The following is a 22,186-nucleotide window of genomic DNA, read 5'->3' on the forward strand; positions in this document are numbered from 1 at the left end:
TGACTCTCTTATCACCTCTGTAATCTTTACTAAGCCTGCCCTGCTTTTTATTTCATCATTTTCCAATCTCTCAAGCAGCGATATTCCCATAATCCACATCAGCATTCTCTCTCTCTGTTCTCCAAGGCTAGTAGTACAGTACGGTATGGAATGTTTATCCGTACTTCTTACCTGGCTAAAATGCCATACTGTAATTTTGTACCGTACCCTACATCATTTTTCTGTACCGTACAGTACGGTAAAGATAACGTACTGTAATTCCGTATCTTTATCATACTATAAGCTAACTCCATCTACATCAGTAAAATCTCTTTTTATAAAAATTTCAGTGTTCACAGGTGTAAATTAGCAAAGGGACTTTATATGTATATACACGTCTATATATTCAGTTGTTGCAAAGATAAAAATGATGATGATGTTAGTATTAACAGTATGATTCCCCCTAACCCAAGTCAATGGTCACTAAGAAAGAAAGATACAATTTCCTTTTTTTAGACCTTAAGATAAAAATAGTAATAGCTACTACTAGTAATGTATAATCACTATAGAACAACAACAACAACAACAACAACAACTACTACTACTACTACTACTACTACTACTACTACTACTACTACTACTACTACTACTACTACTGTATCTTACCTTATGCTTGGATATATCACTGATATATCTAAGCCTTAATGTAAGTTACAATACAAAATTTGCCCATTCTTTCCGTACCTGAAGAGTACCGTACCGTACTTTTGTACGATTGTATCATACTCATAGGCTAAATATGAACCGTTAATGTACCGTACTGTAAAAAATTGCCAGTCTTGACTGTTTCTCTCCACAAACAAATATAATAACGAATAATAATGAATAATAATAATAATCATCAATAATAATACTAATAGGTTGTTGTTAAAAAATGAATTGCTGCTTCAAGGCACTAATAATCTTGTAAAGACTTTATTTTTCTGATGACGGCTTACTTGTTCTTGGTTTAGACTGGCGAGCAACGCACCAAAGGGCATGGTAAAATTTGGTTGAGTCATTTTGGTTTATTATTGCTTATGCAATACTCTCTCTCACTCTCTCTCTCTCTCTCTCTCTCTCTCTCTCCAACACGACGTTTCATCCTGATCCACAGGACATTATCCAGCAATGACTGCTGAGGGACTGAATTCCAGTGGCGAGTCCTTCTCCTTATATTGTGATGTTGCGGGATCTCAAGTATGGTCTGGAGAACCTCTCCGGCAGGTCGAGTTTTCATTGGTTCCTGGAAAGGTGACTCATGCGGTGATCGTTTACGAGTCTTGCAGACCTTCTCAGGTGGGGAATATCACTGGGAGCCTCTTGATTGGCTTTTACCTGAGTGACGTCACCCCTGGTATTATTCTCATAATATGCTTCACGTCCGATGTTGTTTGTTTCATGCGCGCTGGTACTTTCATTGGGGGGGGAGGGGCTTGGTCCTCCTCACACACGTCAGTATCAGGAACGCTTCTTGAGTGGTATTAAAGGGGGGCTTTTGCTCAAGGATAAGCAGTGCTTCTAGGAGGCACAGACGTCGTGGGTCAGGGGCTCTCCCGGTGATTTTGACATTTTGATGATGCCGTCTCTCGTGATGTCTTTTTGGTGCACTGCAAGGGCGTGCTGCCTAATGGCGCCCTCCTGGGCGTGGCAGGAGATCCTTTTAGACAGGCGCATCGTCGTCACGCCGATGTAAATCCCAGGGCATCCTTGGCAGGGGCATACGTATCGGTAGACAACATTGGTTGGGACTGCTTTAGGGGGTCTCCTACAGGCGGGGAGGGGTTGTCTTCATCAGGAGGTCCTTCATACACCAGTTCTTATTGTAAATAATGAGGGACACTCTCTTCCCTTCCTCCATATGGGAGGACGTGTTCCTCTATTATTTTCTTCATGGCTGCTTCGTCCACCTTGTATTGGTGGTGCATGAAGGCTTTGTAGAAAAGTTTTATATACTCCAGGGGTGGAATGTTCCTTCTCTCTTCCTCTGGCATGTACCACTTGTCAAGGCAGCTTATGTTTCTCGGTTTACGAGTTTATTCAAGTACCCATTATCAATCAGCATCTGGGATACTCGGTCGAGTTCGAGGTGCGTGTCCTGCACGTCGACAGTGTGAGAGGGCCTCCTGACGAAGGCCCTGACATGGTGGTCTTGAACCATGCAGGACACTCGCTATCTCCATTTAGACAAAGTTCAAGGTTCGTAGCTTTGGTGTAGACTGTTGTCAGAAGCTAACGACAACAGTCTACACCAAAGGCGTTTCGTGTTGAGTTAAAGATACGAGAATTTTAGGATAAAATATTTATGATTCATTTATTAGAATGAAAATGTGAAAAATAAATAATGAGCATGTTAAACAGTACAGACAAATTATTTCTAATAAAATATAGCACATTTATTTTCATTTTCATTGGTGAAACAACGCTCTAATTGACCGTAGAATTTAGCATGTTTTAATTTATTTGGTGTACTGAACTTAAAGGCCACTATTCAATTATTTTGGGTTTCCACTTATAACTGAGAATATATGAACGTGTTTCATTTGTGTCCTTTTTATTTAATCCTTGCTGTTAGTATGAGTAGTACTGATTATGAGTATTAATGATGAAGATCACTTCACATTAAGTTAGGAATATAATGTTTACAACTTATGCATAAAGGGAAAATCTTTCACACATCCTGAGTAAGTTGGAGGTCGGCTCACGCCTTGTTCTACTGACAACAGCAACTGGAGCCAGGTTTCAGATATATTTTTGCTTACTCGGGGAGTGAGCCTATAACTACTTTGTTGGTGTTGGATGGGTAGGAAAGGTCTATGGAAGAGCCTAAATAGGTCTGAAAAAGCTGTTTTGTGTTGAGTTAAATATACAAGAATTTTAGAATAGGATATTTACGATTTATTTATCGGAATGAAAATGTAAAAAATAAATAATATGCATGTTAAACAATACAGAAAAATTATTTCTCATGAAAGGTAGCGTATTCATTTAAATTTTCATTGGTGAAACAAGGTTCTATTTGACTGTAGATTTTAGCACGTTTTAATTTACATTAAAAGTTAGGATTAGAAGGTTTACAACTTGTGTGTAAGGGGAAAATCTTGCAAGCGTCTCGAGTACGCTGGAGGTCGGATCATGTATTGTTCAGTTTGTTTTTGTTTTTTTAGATACGTTTGCTTTAAATAATCCTGAATATGTGTAAGAGCCTGAGCTTTCATAATTAAAATATGGGAATCAATTCACTGACCATTTTCTGGAAGAGGGTGGAAGTTTCTAAATATGCCATTATGATGCGATGACTTAAGAATAAAATAAAGATTTGGGATGGAAAATTAGCTTTTGAGTTAAAAAATCTTGTGAATAAGACCAAGAAAGTAGGATTACACCATAGGGTATGGAAATCCTGATGAACTCGAAACAACTTTTCTCTCTCACCTGCAGAAGACCATGGATGACTCTAACGAATATGAAGGCACCGTAATGTAGCCGGGCAGCAACCGGGGACAGAAGGGCGCAGATTCCACCACCAAAGATGCATAGCCCAAATACCCATTTGGTACCATACATCTCAGCGAATCTTCCTCCAGGGATCTTGATTAAAAAATAAATAAATAAATAAAAATTATTACCATAACCCTTTTCAAACAAAAAAAAAAAGATAAAAAAGACCCGTACTCCAAGGATAGATACTGGATAATGAATAAATGCTACACTCTCTTACTCAGTGAAGGACCTGAAATTAATGTTGCGTTTGCGTCAATGGTCTGAGTTTGGTTATAACTAAAACTGAGATTTTCCATAACTTCTACAAAACGCATGGTTGTTATTATTAAAATTCCATACCCTAAGTGAAATATGGGTGAAAATTAGTTTAGAAATTACAGAAATTATAGAACTTGTAGTACTGTAAAGATGACATTTAGGCGAATGTTTGCCCTTCCATTGTAAAAATCTGTATATCCATATGTCCTCTCTTTTCTTCCAGGAACTAAAATGTAGAGCATTATACACCCTTTCTTTTGATGTATATATGTCAGGAATCCGTTCCCTCTATGTAATATTATTCATGTATTTTTGTCTGTGAAGAAGCATTCACAGCGAGGGGCCCTGTCCCATTTTGTTTGTTTGGTCATGCATGCATGACGGACACTACACTTCCGTCCATACGCCGCCTTATGTACAGCCGCATTTGCCAAAAAAAATTAGTTCGCTCGTTCTCCTCATCTTACTCAGTCCTCACAATTGGTGACCCCGGAGTAGGTGACCCAAGTGGTTTTGGCTTTGCCATTAAGGGACTAATTACCTAGCTCACCTTCAGAGAACCCTTAACGGACCCATACAATGCCTAGTCTAGTTTCTCTGGTACTCTTCAATGCCATTAGCGGACTCGCAACAGCAATTCTTCCGGGAGCGTTTTGGCGTTCAGTCTTACGGTTTGGCCTGCCATTCACGACATCTCGTTGACCGTAATAGTGAGTCTGACAAGACAATTGAGAGTTCAGTGCATACACTCAACTCCTTTGTGTCTGCCTCGACCCCATGATCTGCGAGACGATCCTCCTTCGCGCTTGAGTCCTCCTCGATGCCCGTGCCCGCGCCCCGGCCAACCGCACTGTCGAGCCCCACCATGTCAAGCTGCCACCCTTCTGCAGTGAGGACGTTGCAACATGGCTGCATCAGGCAGAAGCACAGTTCTGGATCAACGGCATCACCTGGGACAGCACCAAGGTGGACCTCATTGCCAGGACCCTCACGGCAGATGCCTTAAAAAGCCTCGCCCCATGGATGCACTGCCATCCCGGGGAGCTGCCCTACGAAGGCCTGAAGAGGGAGCTCATCCAGGTTTTCTCCCTCCCAGTTCCCAAGCGAGCCGCCCAAATTTTCGACCTTGTGGTCAACTCCATGACCACTGCGGATCCCAGACTGGCCTGGCACAAGCTCCTGGACCTGGTCCAGAGGTGGACCACCAAGGACGAAGGTAGGAGGTGAACATCCTCTGTCAACTCTTCCTTCGCCAGCTTGCTCACAAAGTCCGAAGCCAGATCCCTAATGCAGCAACTATGGAGATGGAAAGTCTGGTGCACCAGGCTTTCACGCTGTTTACCGCCACCCAAGCTGCATCAGCCAACAGCCTACAGCAGGAGGGCACGATTGGTGAAGCATACCAGTAATCGCCGAAGTCCTTCCCAGACATCGAGTGGTGCTGCTTCCACTGCCAGTTCGGCAGCAAGGCAGGGAAGTGTGAGCGCCCTTGCTCCTTCTGTCCTCCAAAAAACAACAGAGGTAGTGCTCAAAACAAGCCCCCATGGCAGCAGCAGCAACGAGGTACCAATCCAGGGGCTTCTACGCCCAACGACCCAACCGTCCTCGTAGCTGCAAACAGGACGCCCATCTGCACCTACAGCACCAGGGCCCATACCATCGTGTTCCTGGGCCGGACCTACACCTGGCCCTTTGTCCTTGCCGATGTACGGACCCCTCTCCTGGGGACAAACTTCCTCACCCACCACGGCCTCTTGGTGGACATGGCCGGCCAGCGCCTTCTTGATACCGAGACCTGCCTCTCCCACCCACTCGCCAGAGGACCAAGGGTGCTCACAATCTGTTCCGTCCTTCCCCACTACAGATACGCCTCCCTTCTCCAGGAGTTTCCGGACATCTTCCACCCCGAGCTGGGGCCGCGCCCAAGCTCAGTGTCTTCCACAATTTTGAGACCAAGGGCCCCCCTGACACATGCAAAGTTCCACTGCCTCCCGTTGAAGCTCCTCTAGGAAGCCAAGATCGCATTCAAAGAAAGAAAGAAGATGGGGAGCTGTAAAAAGGCAGCGAGTCCGTGGGTGTCCCCCCTCCACATGGTGAAAAGGCAGACAATACGTGGAGGCCCCGCAGTGACTACTGGCGCCGGAACCTCGTCCCCACTCCCGACAGCTACCCCCTGCCAAACATGCAGGACCTCACCAGGCCCTCCATGGCTCCAAGGTCTTCTCCAAGATTGACTTATTAAAGTTTTATTTTCAAGTCCCTATCCATCCCGTATTCCGAAAACAATCACCACGCCCTTCGGATCCTTCGAGTTTGCCTTCTCCACCTTTGGCCTACAGAGTGCTGGGGCTACCTTTCAACGCCTCATGGACAACATCCTCGATGACTTACATTTCTGCGTCTACTACTTGGACAATATTCATATCTCTTCCAGATCGCCGGAGGAGCACCTGAACCACGTCCAGGCCGTCCTCAAGTGCCTACAGGAGAACAGACTTGTTGTCCGTTTTGACAAATGCACCTTCAACGCCAAGAAGGTGGATTTCCTCGGCCACGAAATTACAGCAGCAAGAGTTTGTCCCATGAAGTCAAAGGTGGCCGCAGTGGAGAAGTTCCCAACACTGACAACCGACAAGACCCTCTAAGAATTAATAGAGATGGTGAGTTATTACCGAATGTTCGTCCCGGACATCGCCCACACCATGTGCCCTTTGACCAAGGTCCTGAAGGGCAAACCTAAGTAGCTGACATGGGGAGAAAACCAGCAGCTTGCCTTCACCCAAACCAAGTCTTCCCTCAGTAGGGCCACCACACTGGCTCACCAGGACCTGATGCACCCCTGACACTCACCAACAAGGCCAGCAACATCATGTACAGCACCGTCCTAGAACAGCTGGTCAACAGAGTCCCCACACCGCTAGCCTTTTTTAGCAAGAAGCTCAAACCCGCCGAGACTCTACAGCAAATTTGACCGCGAGCTCCTTGCTGTCTACCATGCCGTCCATCACTTCAAATATCTTCTGGAGGGCGTCCCTTTCACCATAAGGACGGACCACCAGCCGCTGGTTCACGCCTCCCGCAGTAAACAGGTGTTCGACGTCATTCATGGCCTCTCACACCCGTCACCACACACGACAAACAGGCTCAGCACCAGGAAGGATGCTCAGGAGTGGGCCAGAAACTCCATCGCGTGCCAGAGTAGCAAGACAGGAAGGCACACCGAATTCGGGATAGGTTCTTTTCCTCAGCCCAGGCGAAGATTCGGACACATCCATGTCAACGTCGTCGGACCTCTTCCTCCATCCGAAGGTGCCTGATACCTCCTGACAGTAATCAACCGGTCTACCAGGTGGCCCAAGGCCACCCAAGGAAAGCAGTCGAACCCCTCAAGCCCATTACCAGGGGCAGCATCCTGCTTTCCAGCCCTCAAGACGACAAGGACAAGCAAGACGTCCCTCAACCAAGGGAATCATGAACCTGAGGTCATTCCAGCTCCACCCCACAAGAATTTCCCATTAGTTCATCCAACGATTCTATGTAATCATTGTCCTTCGGGAAGTGAGTATTTGTAAGGACGACATTTGGGCGAACATCCATATGTCCTCTCTTTTCTTCCAGGAACTAAAATGTAGAGCATTTTCTGCCCTTTCTTTTGATGTACTATATATGTCGGGAATTCGCTCCCTCTATGTAATATTATTCATGTATTTTCGTCTGTGAAGGCACATTCACAGCGGGGGCCCTGTCTTGTTTATGTTTGTTCATGGGTGCATGATGGACACTATGCTTCCGTCAGCACACCGCCTTATGTACAGCCTCATTTGCCGAATAAAATTACTTCGCTCACTCTCCTCGTCTTAGTCAGTACTCACAGTACCAGCATTTTCTGAACAAGTACTGTAACGTTCTGAGAACCAACCACTTAAATTACAGTCCTATCTTAATTTTTTTCGTGTTATTTTGTGTTCCTTGCTTAGTAAGCTTGTATAAACAAAAATATCTTTTGTTTCTTTTCAAAATCTGTTCAAGCAAAAACCGCTTTCACACACTATTAACAATTTGAATTCTGAAACCGTCTACTGTCCAGAGACAGCTGTCTGGAAAATTTGATTTACTTCCCTTTTGGATAGGTCCATCTCCACTTTCCTTCTTCCTTGGCTCATTCTTATCCTCCAGATCTGAACTCTGCACAACCACCGAATTGTTAATCATTTTAAGAAAACCAAGCATGATCGAAGTTTGGAACAACTTAAGCATTCTAATGCACATGGCACTAGATCAGAATAAAGTCAAGAATCAGTGAGGACGAGTGAGGTAACTGTCCATCCTGCCGACTTTTAAATAAAAAAAGCAATAGAAGAGGTCTCTAGTTAACTCCCTTCAGCTTGCATTTTGAGCTACTAATAATAAAAAACCAAAACTGTCCTTAGAACATTTACCTGCGTTAAAAAGTAGCCGTAGAAAAAACTCCCTAGTATAAGACCCTGAGTAGTTTCGTCCCAGTCCATGAGGTCACCCTGTGCAAAATACAGAAGCAACATTGTGTCTCAGTGTACAGTATACTATGTAACACCGCACATTGGGTACTGTTTTTAATAGAGCACAGTAAAGTCCACTATTTTTGGAGCCATGTGCAGTACATTGTTGCAATGAAGAATTTCAGATGGCTACTACTATTCTACAGACTAATAAGAGTTAACAGAATAAAAATTATCAACTGATAATTTGTTTACATTATCTGAAAATGTCATGAAAAAACTTAAATACTAGTGGGAATAAAAGCCAATACATTAAACTAAAATTAAAAACATTTCTGATATTTTCTTACCTCGGTATCCACCAATGAAGCTCCAGATGGAGACTGAGTTGTCAGATCAAATGTTGGAGATTCTACCGATTCTTAAAAAAAAAATTCCCTTTCTAAATGTTTCAACAACACCAAAGTAAACCTGATTTAAATAACTTAATGAATAGCATACATAATAGACAAAAAATTAATTGGTGCATTTTACACCTTACCATACAAGTCTAAAGTGTATGTTATGCAAAGGTTAAAGAAAGAAGCATGACAAACTTTTGGATAGTAAAATATGAAAAGCGTATTCAAAAAGTCCTTAGAAAGAAGAGCAGCGACAGATAGGATAAAGAAATGAAAAGTGTAGTGAGACAACAGCAAAGATCGTGTACAGGAATAGGTTAAATAAAGGTGTCAGGAGGAGAGAGAGAGAGAGAGAGAGAGAGAGAGAGAGAGAGAGAGAGAGAGAGAGAGAGAGAGAGAGAGAGAGAGAGAAGGGACTATGGGAAGAATAAATAAAAGAATGGAAAGACACCAGGAACTGAACGGAGTGCAAAAGAGATGCTTTTGTGCCTTGGTGAGAATGTAATTGGCTGACCAGTGTGCTTAATACTGTCTGAAGAGAGTATAGTACTCCTTAGGCAATAGAGTGAATACTTTTAGGACTTGTTGAATGTGGATGATAAAAGCGAGGCGGAGCTGATGATGCAGAAGTGAAGGGAGTTAGTGTAAGGGGAAGTGACGGTTGAGGACGTTACTATGGTAATTAGTAGGTTGAAGAATGGAAAGATACCAAAGGTTAGTGGGGATTACAAAATAAGTCAACAAAGTTCACTCGGCCAGCTCATTAATTACTGACTTGTTGCTCATTGTGGCGGGATCTGAATGGACAGGGAAGAAAAAGTATACTAGGCTAAAGTGGGATGAGCGAATGGTGGGAGCATTTGAGAGATTGAAAGAGGAGGCTGCTAGAGACGTCACCTTGGCTTTTCCAGACTATAGTGAGGATGCGAGTGAGCTTGAGCTGTATACTGATGCGAGCGAGGTTAGCATGGGAGGGTGTCTAGCACAGATCCAAGAGGTGAATGGGGGGGAACAGTTGAGAGTAATTGCGTATGTAAGTAAAGCTTTTAATAAAGCGGAGCGGAAGTATTCGGTGGTTGAGAAGGAGCTTGCGGCAATAAGGTTTTGTGTGAAAGTGTTGAAAGTGTTTTTGTATGGAGTAAAATTTGTCATCCAGACGGACCATCTGCCATTAGTGTATATGATCAAGAAGGAGAGTGTGAATGCTAGGATCGCGAAGACGAATGAAGATTTGAGTGAGTTTGATTTTAGGTTAGAGTATGAGCCAGGGAGTAAAAATGTGATTGCAGATGCAATGTCTAGGATGCATGGTAGAGGCAACGGTGTTGTGAAGAGTAACTGGGTGCCGAATGTGGTGCCGAATGAGTTGTGAAGAGTAACTGGGGTCCGAATGTGGTCCGAATGAGTTGCGAGTGAGGTTGATGAGTGAAGTGCAGATGGGAGTGGCATATACAGAGGAACAAGGTGGGGAAGAGGAAATGCTGCATAAATTGCTGTCAGCAGTAGCTGAGTTCTTTGGAATAAAGGTGATTTTGTATTTTGAATGGGACAGACTGGTCGAGTATCGAGGGAGGGTAAGTATAGGTAGTGAGCATGGGGTTTTGAGGATTCAGTGTGGGGAACACGGTTGTAATTGGTTGGTTAAGAAAGGAGACTATGAAGGGATTTTGAATCAGGAGTACAGAAGTGAGGAGATAACTGAGGATGAATGTGGTGAGGATGAATGTGATGGTGGATCACATGAGTATATTTGCCTATGCAGTTCCCATCAAAATAAGAGGAGTGAAACTGTTGTGTGGATGGTGGGGCAAGTGATATTGCCTGTGTGTGTGTGTGTGTGTGTGTGTGTGTGTGTAAGCCGGCAAAAATGTTCAGTGATAATGGGCCTGAGTTTGTGGGATGGGAATTGGAAGAAATGTTGAAGGAATGGGGTATTGTCCATGTATATTCTACTCCGTATATGCCCAGTGCGAATGGCTTGGCGGAAAGGACTGTTAGAACGATAACTGAGATTTTGCGAATGATGAGTAAAGGCGACAATGATTGGGATATGTATGTAGGATGTGCAGGGTGGGGATATAATGCCACACTGCAGAAGAGTATAGGTATATCTCCATGTAAGTATGTGTTGAATTTTGAAATGATTGTTAGGCCGCGGTTGGGTCTGTCAGAGAGTGATCGAGATTTGTGGAAGAAAGCGAGTGAAAGGTTTGAAAGTTTTAAGATTGGAGATAAGGTGTTGAAAGAGATGGTTGAGATGGGGAGAATGAATGTGAATAAGGGAGAAATTTGAAGGGCCTTTTGAGATTTTGGAAGTGGGATAGAGTGGATTGAGTTATGTGTTGGGGAAATTGTGAGTAGATGGGGGTGTGGATGAGGTTAGGGCACACCATAACCAGCTCCGTAAGTGGAGGAAAGTACCGCAGTATGTTCGGGAAAATGCGATGAGTGAGTGGTTGAGGGTGAATAAGTGTGAGCTGAGTGTCAGTGAGCAAATGGGTCTGGAAGATCGGCAGTTGATGTTGGTTGAGTATGGAAGAAAGTGGAAGAAGGTAAGGAAAGGTAATGAAAGGGAGAAACGTCAACTGCATGATAGAGGGGTTAGTGTTAGGGTATAATTGGTGGATAAGACTTGTAATACGGATGACTCTGAGGGAAGGAATCATACCTATAGCGTGCGTGGGTTTGAATTGTCAGGATTTAATGAGATTTTGGCAAGAAGGGAATCAAGTAGTAAGGACGTGGTTGGCAGTATGAATGAGTCTCTTCAGGAGTTTGGCAGGAGTGTAAATGAGGTGAGTGATTTGGTGGCAGAGTTACAAGAGATATTAGGACAAGAGTTAGAAGGGGTAGATGAGATAGTGAATGGGATTTGGGAGGATAGTGGTGAGGGAGATGGTAATGGGAGTCTGATTGGAAGTGGTCTGGGAGAAGTGGATGGTGGTGTAACTGAGTGTGTGTATGAGGGCCCTCAAACAAGATCCAGGGGGCCTGCATCCGAGCATCTGTGGTTGTTGCAGAAGGCTATTTAGTGAGGGTGTTGCAAGTGTAAGGAGACGTTGTCAAATGTAATGGGGGAGTATGGAGGAGTTATGGGAGTTATATTTGACAACATCTTTGAGAGGAGAAGAGAGAGAGAGAGAGAGAGAGAGAGACGAGAGAGAGAGAGAGAGAGAGAGAGAGAGAGAGAGAGAGAGAGAGAGAAGAGAGAGAGAGTTTTGTGTTTTGCCTGTGAGATCGTTCAGTAGTAGAGTATTTGTTGTTTTGGTTTCTGTAGAGAGAGAGAGAGAGGGCGTAATTGGTGGATGGATGGTTAAGTATTGAATTGGCTGTTGGTGAGTTCCTGGGTTTGTCTGCTGGTGTGGTTGGAGTTAGAGATCTATGATCAGAGTTTGCTCTTTAGTCCGAGCCTAGAGGTCATGTAGTGTCCGGTCCCAGTCCTGTGAAGGGAGTTAAATTTGACAACGTCTTTGAGAGAGAAGAGAGAGAGAGAGAGAGAGAGAGAGAGAGAGAGAGAAGAGAGAGAGATTTGTGTTTGTGTTGCTGTTGAGATCGTCTGGTATGTATTTGTGTTTGGTGTAGTTGAGAGAGAGAGAGAGAGAGAGAGAGAGAGAGAGGGCGTAATTGGTGAATGGATGGTTAACGATTGAATTGGCTGTTGGTGAGTTCTGGGTTGTCTGCTGGTGCGGTTGGAGTTAGAGTTATGATCAGAGTTTTTTTGTCTTTAGTCAGAGCCTATGATGGTCAGTAGTGTCAGCAGCAGTCTGTGAAGAGTATTGAAGGCATTGATGGTCAGTTAAATTGTGTGATTGATTTTTTGTTTAGTTTGTTGTTAAGTTTCATATTGTTTGTTTTAGAGTTGTTGTGCCTGTGTTGTTAAATTTGTTGTGCTTATGAGTTTCTGTTAAGTTATATGTGAGTTGTTGTGGTTGTGAGTTGCTGCGGGTTGTTGTTGATGAGCTGTTGTGATTTCTTGATGTTGTTAGTGGGTGTGTGTGTGTGTTGGCTTGTGTTTGTTGTTTTTTGTGTTGTTATTTTTAATGTTGTTAGTGGGTGTGTGTGTTGGCTTGTTGTTTGTTGTTTTCTTTATGTTGTTAGTGATTGTTTGTGCAGTGGTCTTTTGTTGAGGTTGTAGTCCTTGTTTGTCTGTTGTGTTGTTGAGCTGTGGGGTTGTGGTCCTTGGTTGTTGTGTTGTTGAGCTGTGGGGTCGTGGTCTTTGGTTGTTGTGTTGTGGAGTTGTGGTCCTTGGTTGTTGTTGTGTTCTTGTTTGTTGTGTATTGGTTTGCGACGGTTGTTGATGTCTCAGCGACCTCGACCAGCGGACAGCACAGCATAGCCCTGAGTATCTGGAGTTGGGCGAGTATATATGTTTGTGTTTTTTGTTCTATGTGTAGGTAGGTCAATTGTCCTGCGTGTATTCCGTAGTGTAAAGAGGAAAGTGTGCCTGAGGGTGAGTTTGGAAGTCGGATTGGTTAAGTTTATGCGGGGGGGATTTTGCCTGCTTGTTTTTTGAGCTTGTGATCCTGCCACATCATGCTACAGCTTGCATGATTTCTGAATGATAAAAACTACTTTGTTTCTCCACTTTAAAGATAACGACACCTGAATTTATTTACTATAGTATGGCAGTGATAATCACAAGAAATAGTCTACGGTTCAAGTACAATCAAGCGTTTATCAGTGTGCTATTTAGTATGTAGTTTAACCAGCCCAAAGGAGTAGAAACTATTATATAATGGTGCTTAAATTTATTTTGACAAATCTTCTTTTATTCAGTTCCAAACCTTGACATTTTTCCTTGATTTACTTTGGACATTCACCCAAAAAATGCTTAAGTGTTGGTGTTCTTTTACAATCGGTACATTCGGTACATATAAGGATTGGAATGTGTGGGCTATTCATCAAATATCCATAGGTTAAAGGAGAGTGACCAATTCAAAAAAAAATGGTAAAATTACTGGTGCAAGTCGTTCCCAGTAATGTGACAAATTTCTTAATAAAATACAGCTTGATCTGCTTTAATTTATTACTATTAAGTTCGTTATTCCATACCTTCTGCCATTCGCTGATTACATTGGTTTTAGATACATTACCACTGATAGAAATATCTACATGCGATCTTTGAATGGTATTCGCAGATTTGGCTGCTTAATCAGATTTTTCACTTCTTGTAATGCCTAGATGGTCAGGAATACAAGTAGTTTCTACATTTCTACCATCTTCACCTAATCTGCGAAGTTAATTTGTTGTGCAAAGATATGTTTTGGGTTAGAATTCTGAAGGGCTTCTTTGGGAAATTTGGTTAGTAAGAGGAGGAAGTAGCAGGATGCATGTAACAGATCTGGAAGAGGAGTTTTTATGAAAACAAAAGCTGAAATATGTGCAAAGCGTAGATGCTGAATAAAAAAGAAAGAATTAGAAATGATTTTGATAAACCTTTGCAAATTATATGTGGCATAGAATGAACTCAAAGAGCTTGAAATAGAGCTATATAATATGTTGGACGTTCTTGGGAAAATGACTTACCATTATTCGCAACTCCAAATAACAACCTTTAACTGAACAGAATTGAATGAATTGAATATAAAATGTAGGCCACAGGCCAAGCACTGGCATATATGAAGCCATGCAGCGCAGAGACGGAAATTGACAGTAAAAGGTTTGAAAGGTTAACAGGCGGAAAACCTCGCAGTTGCACTATGAATCAACTGTTAGGAGAGGATGGAAAGTAAGACAGAAGAGAGAGAATATGAAAGGAGGCAGAGAAAAAGAAACGAAAGAGGTTGCAGGTAGGGGCCAAAGGCCTTAAGGCCCATCTACACTATCACTGGGCACCTGTGGTTTTGGAGTATGGTAAGGGTGAGTACGAGGAAAATGATAGTGTAGACGCAAACAACTGAAGCACCATCCCTGCCGAGGCAGTTCATGAGTGAGATATATATTGAAGCATGGGCATCTGTGTGCTACATACCCAGCAGTGCTACCAGATGCATAGAAACGTCTGCATTGAACTAAACAGTTAATCTCCATTCCAGACGTTCTGGTTTATATCTTATGCAGAAATTAGTAGAATGTTGATAGTTATGGAACATACAGTCTGCAAATCCCTGGGATGTATATATGTATGAGATTTAGGATTGAAGCCAAGCACTGGAATCCAAAGGATTATTCAGTGCTTCAATGAATTTGGTATGAAATTAATGTTTATGGTGATGAATTTGTAAATTAAACAAATAAAGTAATGATTTTAAAATTATGCTAAAAACGATATCCCCCCAAAAAATTATAACTTTGCATTTCGAGTATGCATATAACTTTAACAGTGTGCAAAAAGACTAAAAGCATTTATACGCATACATACATACACACATACTATACATATATATACACACATATATATGTATAATATATACAAAACATATATACATATACAAACATGCTTATATATGCAACTCCAATTGTATATACTACACTTGGCAATGTACCAAGAGGTCAATATTAAATTTCATTAAAAAGGTTAATGTCTCTGAGGAATCCAACAATGTTATTAACAGCTGTGAGGTCGCAATGAGACTGAACTGAGTATTACTAATTTATTATCTGGGCACGTGGTATCCACAGCAGTGTGAGGTCGCAATGAGACAGAACCGAGTATTACTAATTTATTACCTGGGTACACAGTGTGCAGACGGAAACGGAGTGCCCAACCACGAGTCTCGCGACCTGCACTCAGACAGAGGAGAATTTTGTGTTTCTTTGCAGTTGATAAAATGACAATAGCAAAAGACATAATGGACTTACATTGATGAATTATATATTCGCGGGAAGGCCAGGAAATTTTACATAAAAATATATACATGTGATTCTTGCTGCTTAGCTAGATGAGACACAAGATCGTGATTAGTGGGTAAAGAAGGTCTTTACAAGTTAGATGAGATACAAGGCCGTGATTAGTGGGTAAGGAAGGTCTTTGCACAGCAACATCTGGACCAAGCAGTTCTGCTGTATCCCTGCCAGCTAATCTTTGTCTCTGCCATGCTGCAGAATACCTATGGCAATATAATGTGTTCCACAGTAAGAAGAGAGTCACATTGCATACAGACTGTTGCAGTTACCCACTCTAAAAGGAACCAATGGGTCAATCAAGTATGGCCAATTCTCATACGACACAATACAGTTTCTACCCTATGCTTTTCTTGGAAAGGAGGTGGGCAATGTTCAATACTTTGTCAGATCTTTCTGTATTTTTTATTGTTGGCCAGAAGGGGAGATGACCAATGTGCTTGCTATTTATTTTTTATATGTGAATGAATAGCCCATTTCATGTCGGTAGCAGGAATATAATGAAAGAGAATATCATGTTTAATAATGACATCTCTTGCTTCATGGTCAGCAAGTTTATTACTAGCAATACCTACATGGGCAGGGACCCAGCAAAAATGGACTAATTTGAATTTGTAAGCAAGCCTATACAACCATTCTTGAATATATTGAATAACTGGATGTTTATGGTTATATTGTTTAATGGCCATGAGTGCACTATTGGAATCTGAGTATATGGTGAAGTTATTACCCTGTAGAGTAGAAACAATCTCAAGAGATTTGGCTAATGTAGTTAATTCAGCTGTAAAAATAGAGGCATTATTAGAAAGTCTGCCCACATATGAGCTATTACCATGAACAACAGCACAATCAACACACCACTTAATGTCTTTGATCCATCAGTGAATAGTTTAACAGAACCTGAATGTACTTGGTCATGATCAAGAAAATGAGCCTTCACTTCCTGGACATTAACCAATTTCTTAACCACAGCTTTTTGACAGACCGATGGTTCTTGAGTCAACCAAGGAGGCAACTTAGAGCAAAGTATTGCCTTAATTTTTTGGTCTTTAATAGACACACTGTCAACTGCAGCATTAATTCTTCAATGAAAAGGCTTGGATGCTCTAGCATTTGCAAACTGGTGTGGATAATTTTGGTTAAGAATAGATGTTGCAGGGTTTTCTGGGGAAACTCTTCATGATCATAAACTGCAGTCCCAGTTCTGCTCTTCAGTGTCGGCATATAAACTTCCAACTGGCAATGTCTTCAATGCACCAGAGCATATCCTAGACCAGCAAGATATACTACGTCCAACTCCTTAAGCTTGCTTGCACTTCCTGAAGAGTAGACTTGGCAACCATACTCAAGCTTAGATTTACAAAACAAGTCATATAAGCGTAAAAGTGACCTCTTATCAGCACCCCAGTTAAAACCTGAGACTACTTTTAAAATGTTAACGGCCTCTTTACCTTAATTTTCAAGGGGTCCATATGAATAGCCCATGTTAGCTTCTTATCAAAGATCATCCCTTAAAATTCCATCTCCTCCTCATATGGTATTAGTGCCTTTCAGCTTAATATTTGGGATGGTTTCCTTTAGAGTGCTTCTAGTAAAACGAACCGCCACAGTTTTGGAAGGGGAGAACCGAATGCCATTGTCTTCCACCCAATTACTGATTGCATTAACTGACTTTTGCAAGAAATTACAAGCTGCAATAGCATCATAACTAGTGACATAAATAGCAAGTTCATCTACAAACAAAGACGCCTTTACTGGAGGTGAGACAAATTCAGCAATACTGTTTATAGCCACAGCAAATAAGGTGACAATCAATACACTGCCTTGTGGGACGCCTTCCTCCAGCTCAAAAGCATTAGACAAGGTATTTCCGATTCTAACTTTAATATATCTATCACTTGGGAATGACTGATGAAACTTAACATATTACCTCTTATTCCCATGTCATGAAGCCGCTTTATAATACCAAAACACTACGTAGTGTCATAGGATTTTCCGAGATCGAAGACAACTCCAATAGCCTGACTGCATTTTGAGAAACCTTGCTGAATTTGGGTTGATAATCTTAATAGTGGGTCCAGAGTGGAACGATTTCTCCTAAATCCAAATTGGACAGATGAGAATAGACCATTCCTCTAGATGCCACATTAGTCTACAATTCACCATTTTCTCAAACAATTTGCACACACAAACTTGTAAGAGATATTGGCCAATAGCTTGTCGGAAGATGTGGATCTGTCAATGGTTTCTTAATGGGAACAACAATTGCACTCTTCCAAGAAGGGGGAAGAATACCAGTTTCCCATATTTTGCTAAAGGTTTTAAGGATATGAGATTTAGATGAATCTGGAAGATTTTTCAGTATGCTACAAAGAATGTTATAATTCCCGGGGGATGCTGATTCCAATGTTGATAGAGCATCCCTTAACTCCCTCAAAGTTAACTTGGAATTATGAGATTCACCATTTCCAGAATTCAAATTAAGGGAAATAGTTGAATTCCTAATATTCTGGAACAGAGTTGAATAGTTCATAGACTCGATACTTCAGAGAAATCGTCACCAGTTTTTCAGCAACTTCATTAGGCTTAGGTGACAAGGGCTCCATTGATTTTCAGCAAGGTATTGGTGTTGGAACACATTTGCTGCTTAGTTTTCTAATCTTTTCTAATCTTTTTCCTGAAAGTGCTCATTGAGCGATTGAGGAGCTGGACCAAAGTAATTGCGATCTGTGATGCAGAATTAAGAGAATACTCGAGCAGAAATCGCTTCCATATAACCTCAGAAGACTACAAAGTGAAAGTATGAAATTTCAATGGCCATCTAAGAAAGTACTGTTCGAAACAACATAAGTACAGTGTTAAGACATCTTTCCATGAACACAGAGGCTTATAAGTCGGGCAAGAAATCTGATGGTGTTCATTTTACAAGTCCAGTAAAGGCAGTGTTCCTCAACCACTTGATGAGACTGATGAGAGGAAAGTGCGACCGTCAAGCCGAGTGGGATTCTGTAATTGCCACAATCTTGTATTAACCTTTCCCCCTCTTCATAATGTGATATCGCTCTTTTTTTTTAACCCCTTGTAATAACAACCATCATGGCGGTTGCCACGGTAATCCAAATTGAGGCAACGATGGGTTTTCTATCGGACCTGATCCTAGAAGCTCAATGCGAGCTAATAGAAACGCATACCGCAGCTGTATACCAGAATGTGGTCGACAATATTCGTGGAGATGAGAAGCAGCTTCGTTTGCTGTATATGTCAAATGTTGCTAAATTAGAATCTGAAATAGATGCTAGGCTATGCCAACTGTTGAATGAAGCAACAAAGGCAGTTTCATTGTTACTGCACTGGATTGATACTCTTAAGTGTTCCCTCTAAAAGCGTCAGTTTGCCAAAGCTGAAACCATTGCCCCTCCCTACATTCGAGGGAGAAGTGAGCGAATACACTTCATATAGAGAATTGTTTGAAATTCATGTTAATCACAGAAGTGACTTGGATGATGTGACCAAGTTCACGTACTTGCTCGGTACCTTGGGAGGGGATCTGCTCAGAGTTGTCAAATCTCTGAACATAACCGCGGCTAACTATTGAATTGCACTAGATCTGCTTAATAAACAGTAAAGGAATGAACATCAAATGCTTGTCATATCGCAACAGCGATTAGCCAACATCTTTGTACCTTCATTAAACCCCGTGGAACTTAAGAAATTCCCTTTTGAATTGACCATTTTGATTGAACAGATTAAACGTTTGAGCAAGAATGATATCGGCCACGGTATGATCATGAGTCTAATAAATAAAAAATTATCTGAGGGTAAATTATACCATAAAGTCGTGGAGCACTTGCGCAAAGTGCGACTATGATCTTGATGAGTTCTTCAACGGAATTGATTTCATCATTCATATGCTCGAGGACGATGTGCTTCAAAAGGGAGTCCTTAAAACCCGACATGAAACCTGAAATGAATGCAAACCCGAGACTTAAAGTTAAAGCTTGTCTGTTTTGTAATGACAGCCATTCAGCACACAAGTGCAACAGACCACTAGATATCGCCATGAGACGTCGTCAGTTGATCCGCATGAGAAGGTGATTCAATTGTCTAAATCCAGGGCACAGAAGCAAACAGTACCAAAGTAAGAATTCACATAAGTTGTGCGGTGCTAAGCACCATAATTAAATTTGTGATAACAGACACACCCCAAGACCTCAACTTCACCCTCTGTTGCCCCCTCTCATAATGTTCCTAGTGCATTGGATGTAACTTCTTGCCCAGTGAAGACTGTGACTCCAAAAGGTAGCCAGAAGAGCGCTAACTACCCAGACACCAAAGAGAAGGAATCAAAGCCTTGTGTAAACACTAAGGTAACGTTGAAAAGTCCCTCGCTAGAACTACCTTGTTTGTTGTTGCCAACTGCCACCGCCACGTTACACGTGCAAGAACAAACCAACAGCATCCGATTGTTCCTCGACACCGGGAGCCAGCACAGCTTCATATCAGCCTCCTTAGCCAAGAGATTAAATCTCCCCATCATAGGTCAAGTACCATTAAACCTAGCTCCCCTTGGCTCTGCGGAAATTGAGAGACAATTCGATGTGGTGGGGACAACTCGATGTGGTGGCGTGCAAGATCGAAATGGAAAAACACACGAAGCTAGTAGTGCGCGATCATGTAGACGTGCCCATTCACAACATGGATGTACTCGTAGGAGCCGGTTATTTTAGCTACTTCGTCCTTGGGTCAAACCTTTTCGTAACACATGGGGGAATGTCGCTATTCGGAAAGGTTCCACAGTGGGCACTTGAAGGGGCTAATCTAAGAACTACACACACCGCGTGTGCAGGATAGCAATACCAGAAACAGACGTTGACGAATGGTGAAGACTAGACCGAATTGGGATCGCTCCTTCAGAGCAATATATAGTTCAAGAAATAGATGCGATTGTGAAGGTAAGCCAGAGTGTTGTTCATACTAAACATAGCTATCAAGCTCTCTTACACATTGTGTTCAATGCATCAGCGAAGTCCAAGGATAGACTGTCATTAAATGATTGCCTTATATCTGGCCCTAACTTGGTAGAGGCATTGTATAACTTGTTAGTGAAGTTTAGATTTTGTCGATATGCCCTAATTGCAGATATTAGCAAAACATTCCATGGCATATTGTTAGGTCCCAGTGATGCCAAGTACACATGATTCCTCTGGCGCGAGGTGCCTAATCGTACGGCTACCTTTGCCTTTCAGGTTGTGGTATTCAGCATCACTGTGAGCACCTTCCTCCTGCAACAAATCCTTCAGACTCATTTGCAGAGGGAAGGACAGCTGGACTTGCTTAGTCAATTTTATGCAGATAACTATATCCAAACTTTCAATGAAATGCAATCGCTGATGCAGGAACAAAAGTGCACGAGAGAACTCTTAGAACGAGCCAACATGCCCTTGACTGGCTGGGCCAGTAATGTTAGAGAATTGGACGATAGAATGAGTTGGGATGAACCTCGGTGTGTGAGTGTGTTGGGGGTTGAATGGAACAGGGATGAGGATAAGATCCGTGTGAGGGGGAGTCGGGGGATCCAAGAGATGAGGGAAGGGTGGGTACCTAGGAAACGCAGGATACTCTCACTTCTAGTGTCGAATTTCGACCCCTTAGGCTTGGTTAGTCCTCTATTTGTGAGTGGAAAGTTGTTTCTACAACTCTGGGAAGGTGGTGTAGGATGGGATGATGTGCTAGATGATGCTAAGGCCCAAGAAACCAGTAAATTGCTACAGGAGTTCAAGTCCGTAAGTGAACTGGGGATTGAGCGATCTGTAGGCTCCAAGGGTTCGGAGTTGCATGTATTTTCCAATGCGTCGAGTAAGGCCTACGGGGCCATTGCGTACATGAGACAAGGGAACAGAAAGACTACTCTTCTAATGAGCAAAATGCGAGTTACCCCCCCAACCCCCCGAAAGATGTTCAAATTAACAATCCCTAAGTTGGAATTGCTGGCCATGTTGTTGGGATGTAGATTAGCTAAACATCTGAAACCACTGATAGATCTGTCAACTGTCACCTTGTGGACGGATAGCAGAGTGGTAATCGCTTGGATGAATAGCAATAGGGATAACAAGAACATATTCATCAACAATCGGGTGGGGGAGATTCTCTTTACCCTACAGAATAACAACATGGCCTTGAAGTACGTGCCCACCTGTCAGAACCCAGCTGATATCCTGTTGAGAGGAGCCACCTTGAGAGAACTGAAACAGAACCAGTTGTGGCTAAGTGGGCCCCCCTTTTCTGCACAGTGTTGGAGAGCCAAAACTGTCAGAAGCCGTCTGTGTGTCAGAGCCCGTGACTGCGACTGTTGCCATGGCCCTCTGTGAGATGAAGTAAGAAGTCACTATGGTAGAACCCAGCGAAACATGGGAAATCATGGAACGGGGGGTAGAGTTTCCTGTTTTGTTGAGTTATGAAATTGATACTTAAATTTCTGAATTTAAATAAGTCTCCTTTCTTAATGTTAGTAAGATTGGATCAGACAAAATATTTGGCCAGTACTTGTGCTTATTTAGAAACTAACATTAGTGCTGCAAGAGATGTGACCAATTTTACTAATCAATTAAATCTATGTCTAATAGATGGAATTGTGTACACACAAACTAGAATTCTTGATGAGAACCGTTGCAGAAAGTCACTTGT

The 22,186-nt window shown here is 42.3% G+C and overlaps 1 protein-coding gene across 6 annotated transcripts in view; it reads right to left on the reverse strand.

Moving 5' to 3' along the window:
* The window catches only part of LOC135216191 (sialin-like), a 380,051-nt gene that overhangs the window by 178,255 nt on the left and 179,610 nt on the right, over positions 1-22,186 (reverse strand). For all 6 annotated transcript variants that reach the window (XR_010314828.1, XM_064251326.1, XM_064251329.1 and 3 more), the window contains 3 exons: positions 8,609-8,679; positions 8,220-8,297; positions 3,454-3,609 (listed from right to left, as the gene is read on the reverse strand). Coding sequence is in view for 5 of the 6 variants with exons in the window: in XM_064251326.1 (XP_064107396.1) it covers positions 3,454-3,609; positions 8,220-8,297; positions 8,609-8,679 (305 nt within the window). In the remaining variant the exon portion in view is untranslated. The remainder of the gene's footprint in view (positions 1-3,453; positions 3,610-8,219; positions 8,298-8,608; positions 8,680-22,186) is intronic.

Source organism: Macrobrachium nipponense, chromosome 6 (assembly GCF_015104395.2).
Source record: "Macrobrachium nipponense isolate FS-2020 chromosome 6, ASM1510439v2, whole genome shotgun sequence".
Classification (NCBI taxonomy): Eukaryota; Metazoa; Arthropoda; class Malacostraca; order Decapoda; family Palaemonidae; genus Macrobrachium; species Macrobrachium nipponense.